Source organism: Anser anser (genome assembly GCF_964211835.1).
Source record: "Anser anser genome assembly, contig: HAP1_SCAFFOLD_129, whole genome shotgun sequence".
NCBI lineage: Eukaryota > Metazoa > Chordata > Aves > Anseriformes > Anatidae > Anser > Anser anser.
The window spans coordinates 263,011-289,748 of NW_028153757.1; the positions used below are offsets into that span (position 1 = coordinate 263,011).

Genomic DNA, 26,738 nt, shown 5'->3' on the forward strand with positions numbered 1-26,738 from the left:
TAACACCCCCCCCCCCTCCCCCCCCCAAAAGAGGCAGTCCCCAAAGGTGTACAAGCAGGCCCTCAAATCCCTTAGGTGTACAAGCAGGCCCTTCAAATCCCTTAGCCCCTGCGCCAGCTTTATTGGCGAGCAGCGAGGCTGGGGGGGGAGGGGGGCAAGACAGCCTTAAATAAAATACAAATATAAAAAGTGTTATAAATGGCTGTTATAAATCCAAATAGGATTACAATCAAAGTTTACAATTTATTAAACGAATAGAGGCAAGCAAGCAGCGCTGGGTGCGCCGGGAGTCTCTGCTCCCCCAGGACGCACGCCTGTTACGTAAGGCGGCTGGTTTTGATGCTCCCAGGCTAATACATATTCATTACTACTTCGAGAAGAGGCAGGGTTATTAGAATTGGTTTCCGGAATCCGAAACCCCTCCCAGGGGCGCCTGCGTACCAGTCTCTGGTGGTCTCTCGGGGCTTGCTCGGGCTGAATGCTGGTTGTCTTCCTCTCAGGCTTTTGTCCTTCAATTGTCCTTCAGCTCCCCCTTCCTCCTCGTTTGGGAGCCTCTGCGCCGGATTTCAGAAACTCTAGCAACATCCCCTGCAGTAGTCAGCACTTTTCCCTAAAAACCCCTTTGTTCTCTTATCACCTAGACCCGGGCCTCGATGGTAACCCTTCAAATCCCTTAGTGACACGAATTGCTGGACCATTCCTTACAAAAGGAAGGATAAAATATGTAGAGGAGCAATGGCACCCGCGAAAGCCCGGCGCCGCGGGCAGAGGCAGCGAAGGTTGACGGCAGAACAGTGCTCGGTTTGAACACGGAGAGGGAAAGCGAGGGGAAGGTGGCCGAAGCCGGCCGCAGTCTCTGAGCTCTCCTCCTCCTGATTGTTTTCTCTCAAAGCCATTTCTGTCTGTGTGCGGGCACCCGGAGCCGGCAGAAGTCCCCGTGAAGTCCTTCGGCAGGACGGAGGGCTGCGTGGGCTCCAGTGAGAGAGGGAGTTAGGAGAATCTTATCAAGTAGAGATAGAGCGCTGACAGCGTTAAACTAGGATGCTACTTAGCGTCTTTGCTAACTATGGTGCATTGTGCCAATTAACTAAAGCAAGAAGCCTTGGGCCCCTTACCAAGGTCAGTCTCCTAATAAGAGAGTGAGCCTGTCTTAAGAAACTGGGAGAAACTGGTCCTGCAGATGGACAAGAGCCAAGGAGCAACTGAGTCTGTGCAAAGACAAGAGGTCAACTAGCGGTGACGAGGAAGAGTCATCAATCTTCATGCCCACGACCTCCCGTGCTGCCCAGCGCTGAATAAACATACCTACTTTACAATCTCACTGATTGTGGAGTCCCTTTTCCGCAAGTCACTAGCAGCGGTTTCTTCCGCAGAGGTTTTCCCAGAGCCGCTTCAAAGCTTCCCTCGCGGAGCTGGGGCGTCGCAGGGGGTCGTCAAAGCACGCACACACACACACACACACACACACACACACACACAGGCGTTGTTGTCCAAACAGAAAGTATTTACAACAAATTCGACAAGCGGTTTTCCTCTGCCAGCAGCAAATGCCTGAGGGCCCCTACAGCTTCACAAATCATAGCACAAAGAGCCTAAAGTTCCTCTAAAATTTAGGGAAATGATTCAAAATAGATCTGCTAGGGGAAAACGATCACTGGCGGCAGGGTACACAATACACGCGAGTCTCAGCTCTCCTCCGCAGGGTCAGTGCCCACGCCCAAGTGCGACGCTGACGGCACCCGAACATTTGCTGTAGCAGGCAGCAGAGCCAGCAGCTCAGGGGAGCAATTTTAAAAACCAGGAGGCACTTAAACCAACCCTTAATTGACCCAGTTACTGCAGGAGAGTCCCGACTACTCGCCCTGGAGTCCTACTGTCACCAGCAAAAAGCACCAACCAAAGCTTGGGGGAACTTTGGTACAGCACAAGAGAAGGGAGTGGGGGTAGCGTAGCCGTATCGCAGAGCTGCTGCTTTTCACACCATTTTATCATCCCTGATAATTGAAAGTAAGGCCGGGTGGGCTGACCCCACCACCACCACTCCTGGCAGCATGTTTGGTCCACAACGCTAGAATAATTATTTTGCTCCCTCCCGCCCTTACAGCTTCATCATCTGAAAAGATTACAGTCAAAACAATGGCATACACAAATAAAAGTCAAGAGTTGACATAGTAACTCCGGGATTTGGGTATCAACTGTCCGAGAAATCAGAACACCCAGGCTTCACAATGTGCCCAACATCGAGCTGTGCCAAGGGGGGCGGAAGGAAGAAGCTTTCCGTTTAAGCCTTCAGAGCATCGCTCCATCACTACGTCAATTCACAGCCACCACAGCGTGCCGATGGACATCTTTCTGTGCCAAAAGAAACAAGTGCTTTGTCCTCTTGATATCAAAGGTAGCCACCTATAGTTACGGAACCATGCACAAGACCTTAACTCTGACCAGCAGGAAAACTTAGGACAACTGAGTGCAGATCCTGCCAATTTCTACCAGTTCCAACTGTGCTTTAAGTCTCATTGCAAAGCCTCAGTTAGAAAAAGGATCACCTCAGGGTATCCAACAAGAAGAAGAGTTGTTTTCTTTTTTTTCTTTTTTTTTTTTTTTTTTTAATATACCATAGGACTATGCAGTTCAATCATCAATCATCTTGGAAAGCTCAAGGAGGAGGTCATCCTCATCCTTCCCTGGGTCCAAGTCGAGCTCGGCTTCCAGTATGCCGTCTGAGAGTTCCCAAAGTAGCATCTCTAAATCCTCGTCTACAGATACGGGCGCGTTGCCTGTGGAACTCAGCCGGCGTGTCCTTGCTTCTTCTAGCTGGGAAGAAGCTGAAGTCGAGCTTGAGAACTCCATTGGCTCCACGGATTCTGCCTGGCTTCCAAGATGTGCTTGAGGTCTTGGCAGAGCAAGGAAGAGAACAATCAGTATATGCCATTTCTTAACGGGAAATCCCTTTTCTGCAAACCGGCTCTTAAAACCGTAGCCAACCCCTCCTGCACTTCAATCTTACCCAGGGATTGTTATTCAATTAACCCAGGGCTACATTTAGAGCCCAATATATTAGCAGGTACATTTTTCAGTTTGGGGGTTTCTCTGTGAAGCCAGAGCACCCGGAGTCTAGCAAAGATGGGAAACCAACATGGCCTCCCGGAAGCCCAGTGTCCGAGAACTACATCTCCCGGCATGCTCTGGGAAAACAATATGGACTCCCGGAAACCCGGTGGCCAAGAACTACATTTCCCAGCACTCCCCAGAAAATTGAGCCTCGCACCTTGCCGTAGGACGCCATTTTTTGCTCTGTTACATTACCGGTTTCGTGTTTATGGAGGGTTTTCCCGCCGTTTTGGGGGGTTTCCCCTCAATTTCGGGTTTTCAGCTCTCCATTTCAGAGTTCTTTCCCGCAATTTTGGGGTTCCTTCCCCTAATTTGGTGCTTCGCCCCCCCCCCACTTTTGGGGTTCCCCCTCCATTTTGGGGATTCCCCCCAATTCCAAGCCCCCCACAATTTTGGAGGCCCCCACCATCCTTTCTTGGCCTGCCACCCTAATATTAAGGTTCTTTCCCCCAATGTTGGGGTTCTCACCACATGTTTGAGGTTCCTTCCCTTAATTTGGGGCTTAGCTCCCCGGGATCTGGGGCTTTAACCCCAATTTTGGGGGTCCCCCCCAAGTTTGGGGATTCCTCCCCAGGTCTGGGGGGGGTCCACATTCAATTCTGGAATTTCACACTTCCATTTAAGTCTTCTTCCCCCCAATTTGGGGGTTCACCCACCCAATTTTGGGGGTTCCTCCCCTAATTTGGGGGGACCCGACCAATTTTGGGGGTCCCCCCCAATTGTAGAGTCCCCCACCCTCCTTTTTTGGGTTCCCCCCTAATATTAAAGAGTTCTTCCGCCCAATTTTGGGGGACCCCACAATTTGGCCGTTCCTTCCCCTAACTTTGGGCTTCAACCCTTCGATTTTGGGGGGGGCTCCCCCCTCTTATTTTGGCCTTCCGCCCTAATATTAGGCCTAACCCCTAAGAACCTTGACCCCTAACCCTATGGCAACCACGGATCTAACCCTAACCCCTACCCCAACAAACCCTAGAAACCCTAACCCTAAAAACCCTTACAGCCCTAACCCGATAAAATTTACCACACTAAACCCCTGAAGACTGTTCTGGGGGGTCCACATCCAATTCTGGAATTTCACACTTCCATTTAAGTCTTCTTCCCCCCAATTTGGGGGTTCGCCCACCCAATTTTGGGGGTTCCTCCCCTAATTTGGGGGGGACACAACCGATTTTAGAGTCCCCCACCCTCCTTTTTTGGGTTCCCCCCTAATATTAAAAGTTCTTCCGCCCAATTTTGGGGGACCCCACAATTTTGACGTTCCTTCCCCTAACTTGGGGCTTCAACCCTTCAATTTTGGGGGGGGCTCCCCCCCTCTTATTTTGGCCTTCCGCCCTAATATTAGGCCTAACCCCTAAGAACCTTGACCCCTAACGCTATGGCAACCACAGATCTAACCCTAACCCCTATCCCAACAAACCCTAGAAACCCTAACCCTAAAAACCCTTACAGCCCTAACCTGATAAAATTTACCACACTAAACCCCTGAAGACTGTTCTGGGGGGTCCACATTCAATTCTGGAATTTCACACTTCCATTTAAGTGTTCTTCCCCCCCAATATGGGGGTTCGCCCACCCAATTTTGGGGGTTCCTCCCCTAATTGGGGGGGACACAACCAATTTTGGGGGGGACACAACCAATTTGGGGGGGTCCCCCCAATTTTAGAGTCCCCCACCCTCCTTTTTTGGGTTTCCCCCAATATTAAGAGCTCTTCCGCCCAATTTTGGGGGACCCCACAATTTTGACGTTTCTTCCCCTAAATTGGGGCTTCGACCCTTCAATTTTGGGGGGGGCTCCCCCCTTAGTTTGGCCTTCCACCCTAATATTGGGCCTTACCCCTAAGAACCCTGACCCCTAACACTACGGCTCCCACGGATCTAACCCTAACCCCTACCCCAAAAAACCCTAGAAACCCTAACCCTAAAAACCCTTACAGTCCTAACCCGATAAAATTTACCACACTAGACCTACGCCTAAAAGCCCTAACCCTAAAAATTAAGACCCTCTAAACCCTAACCCAAAACGTAAAGATTCTCAAAGCCCTAACGCTGGAGACCCTAACCTTAAAAAAAAAAAAAATAAGACCTTAAAACCCTAACCCTAAATACCTGACCATAACTAAAACCCTAAGACCCTAACCCTAAAAACCCTATCAACACTAAAACCACAAAATACTTTAAAACCTTAACACACTAACCCCCAAACCCTAACCCTTATAACTCCAACCCTAACAACCTTAAAATCCTAACCCTAAACCCTGGAAACCCTAACCCTGAAACCCAACCCTAGTGCCTTAGCCCTGAAATCTTAAAACCCTAACACCTTATTAGAAACACTCTGTAACCAATACCATAGGCTCAGGCAAGTATCTCAGTGAGGTAGCATTTTTATTCACGATTGCAATGGCAGGCGTCCCACAAGCCACCTACTAGTTCCATAACACAGTTTATATAATTTTGTTTTTCCTCTCGGTGACCAGGACCCTCCCCAGTTTCCCCATTGACTGAGTAATCCATGTTCACGATCTATCCAGTGCTTCACAGAAAATACACAGCTGCTGGCCTGTTACTAGTCAATTTTATTTTTTTCTTGACTGTTTTCCTCTTTGAGGTGGTAATGTTTCTTACACCGTGATTTCCACCCAATTGCTCTAAGGATTCTGGTTGTCTGCATTTTACAAGGTTGTCTGTTAAGCTTTCTTATCACTGCAAGCATATATCAATACCACCCTCCTTCCCTCTAAACGATGTAACTCTGTGCAAAAACATTTTTATTCCCACAACCTTGATCCCCTTACCCTAAAATCCTTATTCTCTTTAACCGTAACAACTCTAACCACAACCCTAACCCTTCATATCAACCCCCCGACGCTAATGACACTGACTAATGATCCAAACCCCAAACCCCAGGCAACCAACAAAGAAACAGACACAAAGCTGAAAACTACAAAAAAGGCAAAACCCTGGATACAGACCCCAAATCACAAACACGCTACCAAAATGCTACAGAAAAGCCCCAGACGCAGGCCCCAAGCACTACAGCTAGGCCCCAGAAGCTCTAGACACATCCCAAAGCCAAAATGCAATCCCCAAACACTACAGAAAAGCCCCCAAACACCAGACACAGGCTGCAGAAGTCTACAAGCAGGCCCCAGCCACACCCGGATGCAGACCCCAACTGTCCACAAGCAGCTCCCAACCCACCCCCCCCATGAACTGGACCCCCCCCCCACCACCACCCAGATGCATGCCCCAGGCCCCAGGCCTCAGCCCCAGCCCCCACACCCCAGACTCAGGCCCCAAAGGTGTACAACCAGCTCCCAACTGCCCCCCTCAAAGGGAGGCCCCAAAGCCTGCCAGAGGACCCTAGAGCGTACAAGCAGCTCCCAACCCCCCCGGCACAGGCCCCAACCCCCCCCCAGACACAGGCCCCAAAGGTGTACAAGCAACTCCCCATCCTCCCCAGAGGCACGCCCCAAAGGTGTACAAACAGCCCCAACCCCCCAAAACCCAGACCCCTACAGCGTAGAAGCAGCTCCCAACCCCATGCCCCCAAGGCACATGCCCCAACCCCTCCCCCAAGGCAGGCCCTAACAGTGTACAAGCAGCTCCCACCCCCCCCCAGACGCAGGCCCCAAAGGTGTACAAGCAGGCCCCTACAGTATACAAGCAGCTCACAACCACCCCCCCAAAGGCAGGCCCCAAGCCCCTCCAGATGCAAGCCCGAAAGGTTAAAACCAGCTCCAACCCCCTAACCCCCCCCGCCCCGCGCAGACGCAGGCCCCAAAGGTGTACAAGCAGTTCCCAACCCCTCCAAGGCAGGCCCCAAAAGTGTACAGGCAGGCCCCTACAGTGTAGAAACGCTCCAACCCCCCCCGCTTCCACCTCGAGGGAGGCCCTCCCCCCCCAGTATACACGAAGCTCCCAACCCCCTCTCAGAGGAATGCCTAAAAAAGTATACAAGCAGCTCCTAACACCCCCCCCCCCTCCCCCCCCCAAAAGAGGCAGTCCCCAAAGGTGTACAAGCAGGCCCTCAAATCCCTTAGGTGTACAAGCAGGCCCTTCAAATCCCTTAGCCCCTGCGCCAGCTTTATTGGCGAGCAGCGAGGCTGGGGGGGGAGGGGGGCAAGACAGCCTTAAATAAAATACAAATATAAAAAGTGTTATAAATGGCTGTTATAAATCCAAATAGGATTACAATCAAAGTTTACAATTTATTAAACGAATAGAGGCAAGCAAGCAGCGCTGGGTGCGCCGGGAGTCTCTGCTCCCCCAGGACGCACGCCTGTTACGTAAGGCGGCTGGTTTTGATGCTCCCAGGCTAATACATATTCATTACTACTTCGAGAAGAGGCAGGGTTATTAGAATTGGTTTCCGGAATCCGAAACCCCTCCCAGGGGCGCCTGCGTACCAGTCTCTGGTGGTCTCTCGGGGCTTGCTCGGGCTGAATGCTGGTTGTCTTCCTCTCAGGCTTTTGTCCTTCAATTGTCCTTCAGCTCCCCCTTCCTCCTCGTTTGGGAGCCTCTGCGCCGGATTTCAGAAACTCTAGCAACATCCCCTGCAGTAGTCAGCACTTTTCCCTAAAAACCCCTTTGTTCTCTTATCACCTAGACCCGGGCCTCGATGGTAACCCTTCAAATCCCTTAGTGACACGAATTGCTGGACCATTCCTTACAAAAGGAAGGATAAAATATGTAGAGGAGCAATGGCACCCGCGAAAGCCCGGCGCCGCGGGCAGAGGCAGCGAAGGTTGACGGCAGAACAGTGCTCGGTTTGAACACGGAGAGGGAAAGCGAGGGGAAGGTGGCCGAAGCCGGCCGCAGTCTCTGAGCTCTCCTCCTCCTGATTGTTTTCTCTCAAAGCCATTTCTGTCTGTGTGCGGGCACCCGGAGCCGGCAGAAGTCCCCGTGAAGTCCTTCGGCAGGACGGAGGGCTGCGTGGGCTCCAGTGAGAGAGGGAGTTAGGAGAATCTTATCAAGTAGAGATAGAGCGCTGACAGCGTTAAACTAGGATGCTACTTAGCGTCTTTGCTAACTATGGTGCATTGTGCCAATTAACTAAAGCAAGAAGCCTTGGGCCCCTTACCAAGGTCAGTCTCCTAATAAGAGAGTGAGCCTGTCTTAAGAAACTGGGAGAAACTGGTCCTGCAGATGGACAAGAGCCAAGGAGCAACTGAGTCTGTGCAAAGACAAGAGGTCAACTAGCGGTGACGAGGAAGAGTCATCAATCTTCATGCCCACGACCTCCCGTGCTGCCCAGCGCTGAATAAACATACCTACTTTACAATCTCACTGATTGTGGAGTCCCTTTTCCGCAAGTCACTAGCAGCGGTTTCTTCCGCAGAGGTTTTCCCAGAGCCGCTTCAAAGCTTCCCTCGCGGAGCTGGGGCGTCGCAGGGGGTCGTCAAAGCACGCACACACACACACACACACACACACACACACACACAGGCGTTGTTGTCCAAACAGAAAGTATTTACAACAAATTCGACAAGCGGTTTTCCTCTGCCAGCAGCAAATGCCTGAGGGCCCCTACAGCTTCACAAATCATAGCACAAAGAGCCTAAAGTTCCTCTAAAATTTAGGGAAATGATTCAAAATAGATCTGCTAGGGGAAAACGATCACTGGCGGCAGGGTACACAATACACGCGAGTCTCAGCTCTCCTCCGCAGGGTCAGTGCCCACGCCCAAGTGCGACGCTGACGGCACCCGAACATTTGCTGTAGCAGGCAGCAGAGCCAGCAGCTCAGGGGAGCAATTTTAAAAACCAGGAGGCACTTAAACCAACCCTTAATTGACCCAGTTACTGCAGGAGAGTCCCGACTACTCGCCCTGGAGTCCTACTGTCACCAGCAAAAAGCACCAACCAAAGCTTGGGGGAACTTTGGTACAGCACAAGAGAAGGGAGTGGGGGTAGCGTAGCCGTATCGCAGAGCTGCTGCTTTTCACACCATTTTATCATCCCTGATAATTGAAAGTAAGGCCGGGTGGGCTGACCCCACCACCACCACTCCTGGCAGCATGTTTGGTCCACAACGCTAGAATAATTATTTTGCTCCCTCCCGCCCTTACAGCTTCATCATCTGAAAAGATTACAGTCAAAACAATGGCATACACAAATAAAAGTCAAGAGTTGACATAGTAACTCCGGGATTTGGGTATCAACTGTCCGAGAAATCAGAACACCCAGGCTTCACAATGTGCCCAACATCGAGCTGTGCCAAGGGGGGCGGAAGGAAGAAGCTTTCCGTTTAAGCCTTCAGAGCATCGCTCCATCACTACGTCAATTCACAGCCACCACAGCGTGCCGATGGACATCTTTCTGTGCCAAAAGAAACAAGTGCTTTGTCCTCTTGATATCAAAGGTAGCCACCTATAGTTACGGAACCATGCACAAGACCTTAACTCTGACCAGCAGGAAAACTTAGGACAACTGAGTGCAGATCCTGCCAATTTCTACCAGTTCCAACTGTGCTTTAAGTCTCATTGCAAAGCCTCAGTTAGAAAAAGGATCACCTCAGGGTATCCAACAAGAAGAAGAGTTGTTTTCTTTTTTTTCTTTTTTTTTTTTTTTTTTTAATATACCATAGGACTATGCAGTTCAATCATCAATCATCTTGGAAAGCTCAAGGAGGAGGTCATCCTCATCCTTCCCTGGGTCCAAGTCGAGCTCGGCTTCCAGTATGCCGTCTGAGAGTTCCCAAAGTAGCATCTCTAAATCCTCGTCTACAGATACGGGCGCGTTGCCTGTGGAACTCAGCCGGCGTGTCCTTGCTTCTTCTAGCTGGGAAGAAGCTGAAGTCGAGCTTGAGAACTCCATTGGCTCCACGGATTCTGCCTGGCTTCCAAGATGTGCTTGAGGTCTTGGCAGAGCAAGGAAGAGAACAATCAGTATATGCCATTTCTTAACGGGAAATCCCTTTTCTGCAAACCGGCTCTTAAAACCGTAGCCAACCCCTCCTGCACTTCAATCTTACCCAGGGATTGTTATTCAATTAACCCAGGGCTACATTTAGAGCCCAATATATTAGCAGGTACATTTTTCAGTTTGGGGGTTTCTCTGTGAAGCCAGAGCACCCGGAGTCTAGCAAAGATGGGAAACCAACATGGCCTCCCGGAAGCCCAGTGTCCGAGAACTACATCTCCCGGCATGCTCTGGGAAAACAATATGGACTCCCGGAAACCCGGTGGCCAAGAACTACATTTCCCAGCACTCCCCAGAAAATTGAGCCTCGCACCTTGCCGTAGGACGCCATTTTTTGCTCTGTTACATTACCGGTTTCGTGTTTATGGAGGGTTTTCCCGCCGTTTTGGGGGGTTTCCCCTCAATTTCGGGTTTTCAGCTCTCCATTTCAGAGTTCTTTCCCGCAATTTTGGGGTTCCTTCCCCTAATTTGGTGCTTCGCCCCCCCCCCACTTTTGGGGTTCCCCCTCCATTTTGGGGATTCCCCCCAATTCCAAGCCCCCCACAATTTTGGAGGCCCCCACCATCCTTTCTTGGCCTGCCACCCTAATATTAAGGTTCTTTCCCCCAATGTTGGGGTTCTCACCACATGTTTGAGGTTCCTTCCCTTAATTTGGGGCTTAGCTCCCCGGGATCTGGGGCTTTAACCCCAATTTTGGGGGTCCCCCCCAAGTTTGGGGATTCCTCCCCAGGTCTGGGGGGGGTCCACATTCAATTCTGGAATTTCACACTTCCATTTAAGTCTTCTTCCCCCCAATTTGGGGGTTCACCCACCCAATTTTGGGGGTTCCTCCCCTAATTTGGGGGGACCCGACCAATTTTGGGGGTCCCCCCCAATTGTAGAGTCCCCCACCCTCCTTTTTTGGGTTCCCCCCTAATATTAAAGAGTTCTTCCGCCCAATTTTGGGGGACCCCACAATTTGGCCGTTCCTTCCCCTAACTTTGGGCTTCAACCCTTCGATTTTGGGGGGGGCTCCCCCCTCTTATTTTGGCCTTCCGCCCTAATATTAGGCCTAACCCCTAAGAACCTTGACCCCTAACCCTATGGCAACCACGGATCTAACCCTAACCCCTACCCCAACAAACCCTAGAAACCCTAACCCTAAAAACCCTTACAGCCCTAACCCGATAAAATTTACCACACTAAACCCCTGAAGACTGTTCTGGGGGGTCCACATCCAATTCTGGAATTTCACACTTCCATTTAAGTCTTCTTCCCCCCAATTTGGGGGTTCGCCCACCCAATTTTGGGGGTTCCTCCCCTAATTTGGGGGGGACACAACCGATTTTAGAGTCCCCCACCCTCCTTTTTTGGGTTCCCCCCTAATATTAAAAGTTCTTCCGCCCAATTTTGGGGGACCCCACAATTTTGACGTTCCTTCCCCTAACTTGGGGCTTCAACCCTTCAATTTTGGGGGGGGCTCCCACCCTCTTATTTTGGCCTTCCGCCCTAATATTAGGCCTAACCCCTAAGAACCTTGACCCCTAACGCTATGGCAACCACAGATCTAACCCTAACCCCTACCCCAACAAACCCTAGAAACCCTAACCCTAAAAACCCTTACAGCCCTAACCCGATAAAATTTACCACACTAAACCCCTGAAGACTGTTCTGGGGGGTCCACATTCAATTCTGGAATTTCACACTTCCATTTAAGTGTTCTGCCCCCCCAATATGGGGGTTCGCCCACCCAATTTTGGGGGTTCCTCCCCTAATTGGGGGGGACACAACCAATTTTTGGGGGGACACAACCAATTTGGGGGGGTCCCCCCAATTTTAGAGTCCCCCACCCTCCTTTTTTGGGTTTCCCCCAATATTAAGAGCTCTTCCGCCCAATTTTGGGGGACCCCACAATTTTGACGTTTCTTCCCCTAAATTGGGGCTTCGACCCTTCAATTTTGGGGGGGGCTCCCCCCTTAGTTTGGCCTTCCACCCTAATATTGGGCCTTACCCCTAAGAACCCTGACCCCTAACACTACGGCTCCCACGGATCTAACCCTAACCCCTACCCCAAAAAACCCTAGAAACCCTAACCCTAAAAACCCTTACAGTCCTAACCCGATAAAATTTACCACACTAGACCTACGCCTAAAAGCCCTAACCCTAAAAATTAAGACCCTCTAAACCCTAACCCAAAACGTAAAGATTCTCAAAGCCCTAACGCTGGAGACCCTAACCTTAAAAAAAAAAAAAAAGACCTTAAAACCCTAACCCTAAATACCTGACCATAACTAAAACCCTAAGACCCTAACCCTAAAAACCCTATCAACACTAAAACCACAAAATACTTTAAAACCTTAACACACTAACCCCCAAACCCTAACCCTTATAACTCCAACCCTAACAACCTTAAAATCCTAACCCTAAACCCTGGAAACCCTAACCCTGAAACCCAACCCTAGTGCCTTAGCCCTGAAATCTTAAAACCCTAACACCTTATTAGAAACACTCTGTAACCAATACCATAGGCTCAGGCAAGTATCTCAGTGAGGTAGCATTTTTATTCACGATTGCAATGGCAGGCGTCCCACAAGCCACCTACTAGTTCCATAACACAGTTTATATAATTTTGTTTTACCTCTCGGTGACCAGGACCCTCCCCAGTTTCCCCATTGACTGAGTAATCCATGTTCACGATCTATCCAGTGCTTCACAGAAAATACACAGCTGCTGGCCTGTTACTAGTCAATTTTATTTTTTTCTTGACTGTTTTCCTCTTTGAGGTGGTAATGTTTCTTACACCGTGATTTCCACCCAATTGCTCTAAGGATTCTGGTTGTCTGCATTTTACAAGGTTGTCTGTTAAGCTTTCTTATCACTGCAAGCATATATCAATACCACCCTCCTTCCCTCTAAACGATGTAACTCTGTGCAAAAACATTTTTATTCCCACAACCTTGATCCCCTTACCCTAAAATCCTTATTCTCTTTAACCGTAACAACTCTAACCACAACCCTAACCCTTCATATCAACCCCCCGACGCTAATGACACTGACTAATGATCCAAACCCCAAACCCCAGGCAACCAACAAAGAAACAGACACAAAGCTGAAAACTACAAAAAAGGCAAAACCCTGGATACAGACCCCAAATCACAAACACGCTACCAAAATGCTACAGAAAAGCCCCAGACGCAGGCCCCAAGCACTACAGCTAGGCCCCAGAAGCTCTAGACACATCCCAAAGCCAAAATGCAATCCCCAAACACTACAGAAAAGCCCCCAAACACCAGACACAGGCTGCAGAAGTCTACAAGCAGGCCCCAGCCACACCCGGATGCAGACCCCAACTGTCCACAAGCAGCTCCCAACCCACCCCCCCCATGAACTGGACCCCCCCCCCACCACCACCCAGATGCATGCCCCAGGCCCCAGGCCTCAGCCCCAGCCCCCACACCCCAGACTCAGGCCCCAAAGGTGTACAACCAGCTCCCAACTGCCCCCCTCAAAGGGAGGCCCCAAAGCCTGCCAGAGGACCCTAGAGCGTACAAGCAGCTCCCAACCCCCCCGGCACAGGCCCCAACCCCCCCCCAGACACAGGCCCCAAAGGTGTACAAGCAACTCCCCATCCTCCCCAGAGGCACGCCCCAAAGGTGTACAAACAGCCCCAACCCCCCAAAACCCAGACCCCTACAGCGTAGAAGCAGCTCCCAACCCCATGCCCCCAAGGCACATGCCCCAACCCCTCCCCCAAGGCAGGCCCTAACAGTGTACAAGCAGCTCCCACCCCCCCCCAGACGCAGGCCCCAAAGGTGTACAAGCAGGCCCCTACAGTATACAAGCAGCTCACAACCACCCCCCCAAAGGCAGGCCCCAAGCCCCTCCAGATGCAAGCCCGAAAGGTTAAAACCAGCTCCAACCCCCTAACCCCCCCCGCCCCGCGCAGACGCAGGCCCCAAAGGTGTACAAGCAGTTCCCAACCCCTCCAAGGCAGGCCCCAAAAGTGTACAGGCAGGCCCCTACAGTGTAGAAACGCTCCAACCCCCCCCGCTTCCACCTCGAGGGAGGCCCTCCCCCCCCAGTATACACGAAGCTCCCAACCCCCTCTCAGAGGAATGCCTAAAAAAGTATACAAGCAGCTCCTAACACCCCCCCCCCCTCCCCCCCCCAAAAGAGGCAGTCCCCAAAGGTGTACAAGCAGGCCCTCAAATCCCTTAGGTGTACAAGCAGGCCCTTCAAATCCCTTAGCCCCTGCGCCAGCTTTATTGGCGAGCAGCGAGGCTGGGGGGGGAGGGGGGCAAGACAGCCTTAAATAAAATACAAATATAAAAAGTGTTATAAATGGCTGTTATAAATCCAAATAGGATTACAATCAAAGTTTACAATTTATTAAACGAATAGAGGCAAGCAAGCAGCGCTGGGTGCGCCGGGAGTCTCTGCTCCCCCAGGACGCACGCCTGTTACGTAAGGCGGCTGGTTTTGATGCTCCCAGGCTAATACATATTCATTACTACTTCGAGAAGAGGCAGGGTTATTAGAATTGGTTTCCGGAATCCGAAACCCCTCCCAGGGGCGCCTGCGTACCAGTCTCTGGTGGTCTCTCGGGGCTTGCTCGGGCTGAATGCTGGTTGTCTTCCTCTCAGGCTTTTGTCCTTCAATTGTCCTTCAGCTCCCCCTTCCTCCTCGTTTGGGAGCCTCTGCGCCGGATTTCAGAAACTCTAGCAACATCCCCTGCAGTAGTCAGCACTTTTCCCTAAAAACCCCTTTGTTCTCTTATCACCTAGACCCGGGCCTCGATGGTAACCCTTCAAATCCCTTAGTGACACGAATTGCTGGACCATTCCTTACAAAAGGAAGGATAAAATATGTAGAGGAGCAATGGCACCCGCGAAAGCCCGGCGCCGCGGGCAGAGGCAGCGAAGGTTGACGGCAGAACAGTGCTCGGTTTGAACACGGAGAGGGAAAGCGAGGGGAAGGTGGCCGAAGCCGGCCGCAGTCTCTGAGCTCTCCTCCTCCTGATTGTTTTCTCTCAAAGCCATTTCTGTCTGTGTGCGGGCACCCGGAGCCGGCAGAAGTCCCCGTGAAGTCCTTCGGCAGGACGGAGGGCTGCGTGGGCTCCAGTGAGAGAGGGAGTTAGGAGAATCTTATCAAGTAGAGATAGAGCGCTGACAGCGTTAAACTAGGATGCTACTTAGCGTCTTTGCTAACTATGGTGCATTGTGCCAATTAACTAAAGCAAGAAGCCTTGGGCCCCTTACCAAGGTCAGTCTCCTAATAAGAGAGTGAGCCTGTCTTAAGAAACTGGGAGAAACTGGTCCTGCAGATGGACAAGAGCCAAGGAGCAACTGAGTCTGTGCAAAGACAAGAGGTCAACTAGCGGTGACGAGGAAGAGTCATCAATCTTCATGCCCACGACCTCCCGTGCTGCCCAGCGCTGAATAAACATACCTACTTTACAATCTCACTGATTGTGGAGTCCCTTTTCCGCAAGTCACTAGCAGCGGTTTCTTCCGCAGAGGTTTTCCCAGAGCCGCTTCAAAGCTTCCCTCGCGGAGCTGGGGCGTCGCAGGGGGTCGTCAAAGCACGCACACACACACACACACACACACACACACACACACAGGCGTTGTTGTCCAAACAGAAAGTATTTACAACAAATTCGACAAGCGGTTTTCCTCTGCCAGCAGCAAATGCCTGAGGGCCCCTACAGCTTCACAAATCATAGCACAAAGAGCCTAAAGTTCCTCTAAAATTTAGGGAAATGATTCAAAATAGATCTGCTAGGGGAAAACGATCACTGGCGGCAGGGTACACAATACACGCGAGTCTCAGCTCTCCTCCGCAGGGTCAGTGCCCACGCCCAAGTGCGACGCTGACGGCACCCGAACATTTGCTGTAGCAGGCAGCAGAGCCAGCAGCTCAGGGGAGCAATTTTAAAAACCAGGAGGCACTTAAACCAACCCTTAATTGACCCAGTTACTGCAGGAGAGTCCCGACTACTCGCCCTGGAGTCCTACTGTCACCAGCAAAAAGCACCAACCAAAGCTTGGGGGAACTTTGGTACAGCACAAGAGAAGGGAGTGGGGGTAGCGTAGCCGTATCGCAGAGCTGCTGCTTTTCACACCATTTTATCATCCCTGATAATTGAAAGTAAGGCCGGGTGGGCTGACCCCACCACCACCACTCCTGGCAGCATGTTTGGTCCACAACGCTAGAATAATTATTTTGCTCCCTCCCGCCCTTACAGCTTCATCATCTGAAAAGATTACAGTCAAAACAATGGCATACACAAATAAAAGTCAAGAGTTGACATAGTAACTCCGGGATTTGGGTATCAACTGTCCGAGAAATCAGAACACCCAGGCTTCACAATGTGCCCAACATCGAGCTGTGCCAAGGGGGGCGGAAGGAAGAAGCTTTCCGTTTAAGCCTTCAGAGCATCGCTCCATCACTACGTCAATTCACAGCCACCACAGCGTGCCGATGGACATCTTTCTGTGCCAAAAGAAACAAGTGCTTTGTCCTCTTGATATCAAAGGTAGCCACCTATAGTTACGGAACCATGCACAAGACCTTAACTCTGACCAGCAGGAAAACTTAGGACAACTGAGTGCAGATCCTGCCAATTTCTACCAGTTCCAACTGTGCTTTAAGTCTCATTGCAAAGCCTCAGTTAGAAAAAGGATCACCTCAGGGTATCCAACAAGAAGAAGAGTTGTTTTCTTTTTTTTCTTTTTTTTTTTTTTTTTTTAATATACCATAGGACTATGCAGTTCAATCATCAATCATCTTGGAAAGCTCAAGGAGGAGGTCATCCTCATCCTTCCCTGGGTCCAAGTCGAGCTCGGCTTCCAGTATGCCGTCTGAGAGTTCCCAAAGTAGCATCTCTAAATCCTCGTCTACAGATACGGGCGCGTTGCCTGTGGAACTCAGCCGGCGTGTCCTTGCTTCTTCTAGCTGGGAAGAAGCTGAAGTCGAGCTTGAGAACTCCATTGGCTCCACGGATTCTGCCTGGCTTCCAAGATGTGCTTGAGGTCTTGGCAGAGCAAGGAAGAGAACAATCAGTATATGCCATTTCTTAACGGGAAATCCCTTTTCTGCAAACCGGCTCTTAAAACCGTAGCCAACCCCTCCTGCACTTCAATCTTACCCAGGGATTGTTATTCAATTAACCCAGGGCTACATTTAGAGCCCAATATATTAGCAGGTACATTTTTCAGTTTGGGGGTTTCTCTGTGAAGCCAGAGCACCCGGAGTCTAGCAAAGATGGGAAACCAACATGGCCTCCCGGAAGCCCAGTGTCCGAGAACTACATCTCCCGGCATGCTCTGGGAAAACAATATGGACTCCCGGAAACCCGGTGGCCAAGAACTACATTTCCCAGCACTCCCCAGAAAATTGAGCCTCGCACCTTGCCGTAGGACGCCATTTTTTGCTCTGTTACATTACCGGTTTCGTGTTTATGGAGGGTTTTCCCGCCGTTTTGGGGGGTTTCCCCTCAATTTCGGGTTTTCAGCTCTCCATTTCAGAGTTCTTTCCCGCAATTTTGGGGTTCCTTCCCCTAATTTGGTGCTTCGCCCCCCCCCCACTTTTGGGGTTCCCCCTCCATTTTGGGGATTCCCCCCAATTCCAAGCCCCCCACAATTTTGGAGGCCCCCACCATCCTTTCTTGGCCTGCCACCCTAATATTAAGGTTCTTTCCCCCAATGTTGGGGTTCTCACCACATGTTTGAGGTTCCTTCCCTTAATTTGGGGCTTAGCTCCCCGGGATCTGGGGCTTTAACCCCAATTTTGGGGGTCCCCCCCAAGTTTGGGGATTCCTCCCCAGGTCTGGGGGGGGTCCACATTCAATTCTGGAATTTCACACTTCCATTTAAGTCTTCTTCCCCCCAATTTGGGGGTTCACCCACCCAATTTTGGGGGTTCCTCCCCTAATTTGGGGGGACCCGACCAATTTTGGGGGTCCCCCCCAATTGTAGAGTCCCCCACCCTCCTTTTTTGGGTTCCCCCCTAATATTAAAGAGTTCTTCCGCCCAATTTTGGGGGACCCCACAATTTGGCCGTTCCTTCCCCTAACTTTGGGCTTCAACCCTTCGATTTTGGGGGGGGCTCCCCCCTCTTATTTTGGCCTTCCGCCCTAATATTAGGCCTAACCCCTAAGAACCTTGACCCCTAACCCTATGGCAACCACGGATCTAACCCTAACCCCTACCCCAACAAACCCTAGAAACCCTAACCCTAAAAACCCTTACAGCCCTAACCCGATAAAATTTACCACACTAAACCCCTGAAGACTGTTCTGGGGGGTCCACATCCAATTCTGGAATTTCACACTTCCATTTAAGTCTTCTTCCCCCCAATTTGGGGGTTCGCCCACCCAATTTTGGGGGTTCCTCCCCTAATTTGGGGGGGACACAACCGATTTTAGAGTCCCCCACCCTCCTTTTTTGGGTTCCCCCCTAATATTAAAAGTTCTTCCGCCCAATTTTGGGGGACCCCACAATTTTGACGTTCCTTCCCCTAACTTGGGGCTTCAACCCTTCAATTTTGGGGGGGGCTCCCCCCCTCTTATTTTGGCCTTCCGCCCTAATATTAGGCCTAACCCCTAAGAACCTTGACCCCTAACGCTATGGCAACCACAGATCTAACCCTAACCCCTATCCCAACAAACCCTAGAAACCCTAACCCTAAAAACCCTTACAGCCCTAACCTGATAAAATTTACCACACTAAACCCCTGAAGACTGTTCTGGGGGGTCCACATTCAATTCTGGAATTTCACACTTCCATTTAAGTGTTCTTCCCCCCCAATATGGGGGTTCGCCCACCCAATTTTGGGGGTTCCTCCCCTAATTGGGGGGGACACAACCAATTTTGGGGGGGACACAACCAATTTGGGGGGGTCCCCCCAATTTTAGAGTCCCCCACCCTCCTTTTTTGGGTTTCCCCCAATATTAAGAGCTCTTCCGCCCAATTTTGGGGGACCCCACAATTTTGACGTTTCTTCCCCTAAATTGGGGCTTCGACCCTTCAATTTTGGGGGGGGCTCCCCCCTTAGTTTGGCCTTCCACCCTAATATTGGGCCTTACCCCTAAGAACCCTGACCCCTAACACTACGGCTCCCACGGATCTAACCCTAACCCCTACCCCAAAAAACCCTAGAAACCCTAACCCTAAAAACCCTTACAGTCCTAACCCGATAAAATTTACCACACTAGACCTACGCCTAAAAGCCCTAACCCTAAAAATTAAGACCCTCTAAACCCTAACCCAAAACGTAAAGATTCTCAAAGCCCTAACGCTGGAGACCCTAACCTTAAAAAAAAAAAAAATAAGACCTTAAAACCCTAACCCTAAATACCTGACCATAACTAAAACCCTAAGACCCTAACCCTAAAAACCCTATCAACACTAAAACCACAAAATACTTTAAAACCTTAACACACTAACCCCCAAACCCTAACCCTTATAACTCCAACCCTAACAACCTTAAAATCCTAACCCTAAACCCTGGAAACCCTAACCCTGAAACCCAACCCTAGTGCCTTAGCCCTGAAACCTTAAAACCCTAACACCTTATTAGAAACACTCTGTAACCAATACCATAGGCTCAGGCAAGTATCTCAGTGAGGTAGCATTTTTATTCACGATTGCAATGGCAGGCGTCCCACAAGCCACCTACTAGTTCCATAACACAGTTTATATAATTTTGTTTTTCCTCTCGGTGACCAGGACCCTCCCCAGTTTCCCCATTGACTGAGTAATCCATGTTCACGATCTATCCAGTGCTTCACAGAAAATACACAGCTGCTGGCCTGTTACTAGTCAATTTTATTTTTTTCTTGACTGTTTTCCTCTTTGAGGTGGTAATGTTTCTTACACCGTGATTTCCACCCAATTGCTCTAAGGATTCTGGTTGTCTGCATTTTACAAGGTTGTCTGTTAAGCTTTCTTATCACTGCAAGCATATATCAATACCACCTTCCTTCCCTCTAAACGATGTAACTCTGTGCAAAAACATTTTTATTCCCACAACCTTGATCCCCTTACCCTAAAATCCTTATTCTCTTTAACCGTAACAACTCTAACCACAACCCTAACCCTTCATATCAACCCCCCGACGCTAATGACACTGACTAATGATCCAAACCCCAAACCCCAGGCAACCAACAAAGAAACAGACACAAAGCTGAAAACTACAAAAAAGGCAAAACCCTGGATACAGACCCCAAATCACAAACACGCTACCAAAATGCTACAGAAAAGCCCCAGACGCAGGCCCCAAGCACTACAGCTAGGCCCCAGAAGCTCTAGACACATCCCAAAGCCAAAATGCAATCCCCAAACACTACAGAAAAGCCCCCAAACACCAGACACAGGCTGCAGAAGTCTACAAGCAGGCCCCAGCCACACCCGGATGCAGACCCCAACTGTCCACAAGCAGCTCCCAACCCACCCCCCCCATGAACTGGACCCCCCCCCCCACCACCCAGAGGCATGCCCCAGGCCCCAGGCCTCAGCCCCAGCCCCCACACCCCAGACTCAGGCCCCAAAGGTGTACAACCAGCTCCCAACTGCCCCCCTCAAAGGGAGGCCCCAAAGCCTGCCAGAGGACCCTAGAGCGTACAAGCAGCTCCCAACCCCCCCGGCACAGGCCCCAACCCCCCCCCCAGACACAGGCCTCAAAGGTGTACAAGCAACTCCCCATCCTCCCCAGAGGCACGCCCCAAAGGTGTACAAACAGCCCCAACCCCCCAAGACCCAGACCCCTACAGCGTAGAAGCAGCTCCCAACCCCATGCCCCCAAGGCACATGCCCCAACCCCTCCCCCAAGGCAGGCCCTAACAGTGTACAAGCAGCTCCCACCCCCCCCCAGACGCAGGCCCCAAAGGTGTACAAGCAGGCCCCTACAGTATACAAGCAGCTCACAACCACCCCCCCCAAAGGCAGGCCCCAAGCCCCTCCAGATGCAAGCCCGAAAGGTTAAAACCAGCTCCAACCCCCTAACCCCCCCCGCCCCGCGCAGACGCAGGCCCCAAAGGTGTACAAGCAGTTCCCAACCCCTCCAAGGCAGGCCCCAAAAGTGTACAGGCAGGCCCCTACAGTGTAGAAACGCTCCAACCCCCCCCGCTTCCACCTCGAGGGAGGCCCTCCCCCCCCAGTATACACGAAGCTCCCAACCCCCTCTCAGAGGAATGCCTAAAAAAGTATACAAGCAGCTCCTAACACCCCCCCCCCCCCCCCCAAAAGAGGCAGTCCCCAAAGGTGTACAAGCAGGCCCTCAAATCCCTTAGGTGTACAAGCAGGCCCTTCAAATCCCTTAGCCCCTGCGCCAGCTTTATTGGCGAGCAGCGAGGCTGGGGGGGGAGGGGGGCAAGACAGCCTTAAATAAAATACAAATATAAAAAGTGTTATAAATGGCTGTTATAAATCCAAATAGGATTACAATCAAAGTTTACAATTTATTAAACGAATAGAGGCAAGCAAGCAGCGCTGGGTGCGCCGGGAGTCTCTGCTCCCCCAGGACGCACGCCTGTTACGTAAGGCGGCTGGTTTTGATGCTCCCAGGCTAATACATATTCATTACTACTTCGAGAAGAGGCAGGGTTATTAGAATTGGTTTCCGGAATCCGAAACCCCTCCCAGGGGCGCCTGCGTACCAGTCTCTGGTGGTCTCTCGGGGCTTGCTCGGGCTGAATGCTGGTTGTCTTCCTCTCAGGCTTTTGTCCTTCAATTGTCCTTCAGCTCCCCCTTCCTCCTCGTTTGGGAGCCTCTGCGCCGGATTTCAGAAACTCTAGCAACATCCCCTGCAGTAGTCAGCACTTTTCCCTAAAAACCCCTTTGTTCTCTTATCACCTAGACCCGGGCCTCGATGGTAACCCTTCAAATCCCTTAGTGACACGAATTGCTGGACCATTCCTTACAAAAGGAAGGATAAAATATGTAGAGGAGCAATGGCACCCGCGAAAGCCCGGCGCCGCGGGCAGAGGCAGCGAAGGTTGACGGCAGAACAGTGCTCGGTTTGAACACGGAGAGGGAAAGCGAGGGGAAGGTGGCCGAAGCCGGCCGCAGTCTCTGAGCTCTCCTCCTCCTGATTGTTTTCTCTCAAAGCCATTTCTGTCTGTGTGCGGGCACCCGGAGCCGGCAGAAGTCCCCGTGAAGTCCTTCGGCAGGACGGAGGGCTGCGTGGGCTCCAGTGAGAGAGGGAGTTAGGAGAATCTTATCAAGTAGAGATAGAGCGCTGACAGCGTTAAACTAGGATGCTACTTAGCGTCTTTGCTAACTATGGTGCATTGTGCCAATTAACTAAAGCAAGAAGCCTTGGGCCCCTTACCAAGGTCAGTCTCCTAATAAGAGAGTGAGCCTGTCTTAAGAAACTGGGAGAAACTGGTCCTGCAGGTGGACAAGAGCCAAGGAGCAACTGAGTCTGTGCAAAGACAAGAGGTCAACTAGCGGTGACGAGGAAGAGTCATCAATCTTCATGCCCACGACCTCCCGTGCTGCCCAGCGCTGAATAAACATACCTACTTTACAATCTCACTGATTGTGGAGTCCCTTTTCCGCAAGTCACTAGCAGCGGTTTCTTCCGCAGAGGTTTTCCCAGAGCCGCTTCAAAGCTTCCCTCGCGGAGCTGGGGCGTCGCAGGGGGTCGTCAAAGCATGCACGCGTGCACACACACACACACACACACACACACACACACAGGCGTTGTTGTCCAAACAGAAAGTATTTACAACAAATTCGACAAGCGGTTTTCCTCTGCCAGCAGCAAATGCCTGAGGGCCCCTACAGCTTCACAAATCATAGCACAAAGAGCCTAAAGTTCCTCTAAAATTTAGGGAAATGATTCAAAATAGATCTGCTAGGGGAAAACGATCACTGGCGGCAGGGTACACAATACACGCGAGTCTCAGCTCTCCTCCGCAGGGTCAGTGCCCACGCCCAAGTGCGACGCTGACGGCACCCGAACATTTGCTGTAGCAGGCAGCAGAGCCAGCAGCTCAGGGGAGCTATTTTAATAACCAGGAGGCACTTAAACCAACCCTTAATTGACCCAGTTACTGCAGGAGAGTCCCGACTACTCGCCCTGGAGTCCTACTGTCACCAGCAAAAAGCACCAACCAAAGCTTGGGGGAACTTTGGTACAGCACAAGAGAAGGGAGTGGGGGTAGCGTAGCCGTATCGCAGAGCTGCTGCTTTTCACACCATTTTATCATCCCTGATAATTGAAAGTAAGGCCGGGTGGGCTGACCCCACCACCACCACTCCTGGCAGCATGTTTGGTCCACAACGCTAGAATAATTATTTTGCTCCCTCCCGCCCCTACAGCTTCATCATCTGAAAAGATTACAGTCAAAACAATGGCATACACAAATAAAAGTCAAGAGTTGACATAGTAACTCCGGGATTTGGGTATCAGCTGTCCGAGAAATCAGAACACTCAGGCTTCACAATGTGCCCAACATCGAGCTGTGCCAAGGGGGGGCGGAAGGAAGAAGCTTTCCGTTTAAGCCTTCAGAGCATCGCTCCATCACTACGTCAATTCACAGCCACCACAGCGTGCCGATGGACATCTTTCTGTGCCAAAAGAAACAAGTGCTTTGTCCTCTTGATATCAAAGGTAGCCACCTATAGTTACGGAACCATGCACAAGACCTTAACTCTGACCAGCAGGAAAACTTAGGACAACTGAGTGCAGATCCTGCCAATTTCTACCAGATCCAACTGTGCTTTAAGTCTCATTGCAAAGCCTCAGTTAGAAAAAGAATCACTTCGGGGTATCCAACAAGAAGAAGAGGTTTTTTTTGTTGTTGTTTTTTTTTTTTTTTTAATATACCATAGGACTATGCAGTTCAATCATCAATCATCTTGGAAAGCTCAAGGAGGAGGTCATCCTCATCCTTCCCTGGGTCCAAGTCGAGCTCGGCTTCCAGTATGCCGTCTGAGAGTTCCCAAAGTAGCATCTCTAAATCCTCGTCTACAGATACGGGCGCGTTGCCTGTGGAACTCAGCCGGCGTGTCCTTGCTTCTTCTAGCTGGGAAGAAGCTGAAGTCGAGCTTGAGAACTCCATTGGCTCCACGGATTCTGCCTGGCTTCCAAGATGTGCTTGAGGTCTTGGCAGAGCAAGGAAGAGAACAATCAGTATATGCCATTTCTTAACGGGAAATCCCTTTTCTGCAAACCGGCTCTTAAAACCGTAGCCAACCCCTCCTGCACTTCAATCTTACCCAGGGATTGTTATTCAATTAACCCAGGGCTACATTTAGAGCCCAATATATTAGCAGGTACATTTTTCAGTTTGGGGGTTTCTCTGTGAAGCCAGAGCACCCGGAGTCTAGCAGAGATGGTTCAATTTTTGTAGCAAGAGGCACTTTGCCACCTTGCTTAATTTTCCTGTAAAAATGTTAAGAAGTCTCCATCTGCAAATATCTGTTTACTAAGTTAGTCATTTTTCCCACGGCACACTCAGCAGAGTTTGCTCCCCACTACAGGAAGCTGATCTGCAGCCATCACTTCCCTCTGCTCTCCCTGCACTCTTGTCACCTTGTATGTTTGTTCGGGTGGCATTCTTGAGGACCAAAAGGCAGAGGACACTACTCATCATTTATCACCTCACAAGGAAGTAGAAGAACTTCACCTCATCCTCATTTAGGTATTCAGACAGAGCAAGAAGTCACTGGAAAGCTGTACCGACTTGCAGCATTTAAAGAAAGTAAGTCTAATTAAGCATTCCTTCTAGCTGCTAGAAAGTCATTTCACGTGACTTATTCCTCTGATGGATTTGGGCTTTAATTATCTCAGAACCCTCCTTTTTTCCCCACCTGTGACAGAACTTATGTTTCACTGGGGATATACACCGATTGAGAAAAAGAACAAGTTGTGGTCATCACCTGTTTTGGGGATTTTCTTCAAGTCTGGTGGCTGGGACGTGCTCCAGCGTGGCTGGAACAGCCTAGAAAGCAGCAAAACAGTGTTTAGGACTCATGGGTAAAAGATTCCTTACTAGCTTTTTCCTCCATGCTGCTTCTCCTCTGGCATTGCGGAGCCTTAGCCAAAATACAAAACCAAGGTGCTCCTGAAGAAAGTTAATATTCACTTGGAGGTTACTAATGATCTTGTGTCTTTTAAGAACACAGCATTAATGGACAAAATCCTCCACACCAGAGAAATCACAGAATCACAGAGGACTAAGTAAATAGTGCCATTAATCTAATAAATATGGAAGGGTACTACAAGAATTCTGTAGGCAGCTACTGGATTTAAAAGGAAACAGAAGGCCTGTAGAACATTTGAGTTTTCCATCTTTTCTCCTAGAGGAGGGTATAAATTTTACAAGGGATCCATTTCTGCATTAGCCCCTGTCCTTACCATAGCTGCTTTTTTGGCTGGAGGTCCCATTGTGTCAGCGTCGGAGGCAGTCCGTGGTTTCACAGCTGCTACAGCAGAGGGAAAACTGCCAGGTGCCTTACGTTTCAGTGCCTTCTTCTTGGGGGAAGCGACTTTCCCATCCCAAGGCTTCGCAAACATGTTAAAGTTGGCTAGAGTAAAAGGAAGAGAGAACTGATACAGTCTTGCTCTGCCTCATGAAAAATCCACGTTCTCTTCCTCATTTCCACGGCCCTTCTACACAGTTAACTGTATTTGGCCAGCAGAATTACACTGCCATTGCCTGGATTCTCAGCAATATCTTCCACATAGTAAACTCCGTCTACCAACAATCCATACAAAGGAACAAAGAAAGTGAATGGCTACAGTAAATCATAATCCAGGACGAGGGAAACTCAGACACAGAGCGATCCCAAGTGCAAGCAATACTCTAAGACGTTGTATGAAGTCTAGTAAGATTCACAAATGTTGACAGCTTTTGTATTTAAAGTCTTGCTCCCTCTAGGAAAGGAAAAGCAGCAGGTATAGTAAGACAAGAGAGTGTATGCAACTGTTGTACCAGCTTCCTCTCCCCTGCAGTGATGTCCCACAAAATTTATTAAGTTGTTCTACAAAATCCAAATTTGTAGAGTCATATTCTAGTCTCCCATTCCTGACCTAACGTCTGGCTGGCAGGAGAAGAAACGAAAGAAAGCTGGGTACTTGTTTTCTTTGTGTGTTTATTTCCTCGTGTCCCGTGAGACAGAGAGAAAGGCTACAATGTGCAGTGCATGCAGCCTTTAAGCCCTCCTTATCTCCCTCACACAATCTCATTTTACAAAGTTGATATAATGTTAACAACGAGGCCTTTGATCCTCTGTCATTTTTGACAGAAACTGGCCCCCCACATTAAGATGCTGATGCATGCTTTACAAACACATACACGTGTCAAGCTAAGCAACACATGCCAAAGAGGAAGGTGAACTTGAACTCAACACAGGGAGGACTTCATACCATAAACAGATGGCAGAAAAAAACAGAATACCAAAATTAGACTAAAAAGCCCCTCAATGTGTTAATTTTCTAGTGGGAAATACAGAATACCATCACGTAATTAACGAAAACAGACATGGTTGCATGTTCTGGCCCTTCTTTGCCTTTGAACTTTGTAGCCTTAAACTCTTTTATCCTCCGCATTGAAGGAAAAAGCAAAGCAGATCCTGAGCAAATGGAACTTGCTCAATATGGGAAGCACCTCACCGGGGCAGGTATTAAAGCATCTTATTACCTGATAGCTTTGTGTTCCATAACGATTTCTGCCCGGCTGGGGCAGGTCCAGGTTGTGCTGGGGGAGCTGGC

At 50.2% G+C, this 26,738-nt stretch overlaps 1 protein-coding gene across 2 annotated transcripts in view; it reads right to left on the reverse strand.

The window, feature by feature from the left end:
* The window catches only part of LOC310891555 (zinc finger CCCH domain-containing protein 11A-like), a 61,383-nt gene extending 34,961 nt beyond the window's left edge, over positions 1-26,422 (reverse strand). Inside the window, exons 1-3 of one of the 2 annotated variants that reach the window (XM_083853822.1) lie at positions 25,383-26,422; positions 24,905-24,966; positions 23,503-24,127 (exon numbers count right to left, since the gene is read on the reverse strand). In XM_083853822.1, coding sequence (XP_083709948.1) covers positions 23,866-24,127; positions 24,905-24,966; positions 25,383-25,541 — 483 coding nt within the window. In that variant the 5' untranslated portion in view covers positions 25,542-26,422 and the 3' untranslated portion in view covers positions 23,503-23,865. Of the gene's footprint in view, positions 1-23,502; positions 24,128-24,904; positions 24,967-25,382 lie in introns of those variants that run through there. The other variant, XM_083853821.1, reaches the window with a different exon arrangement.
* Positions 26,423-26,738: the final 316 nt, after the last annotated feature.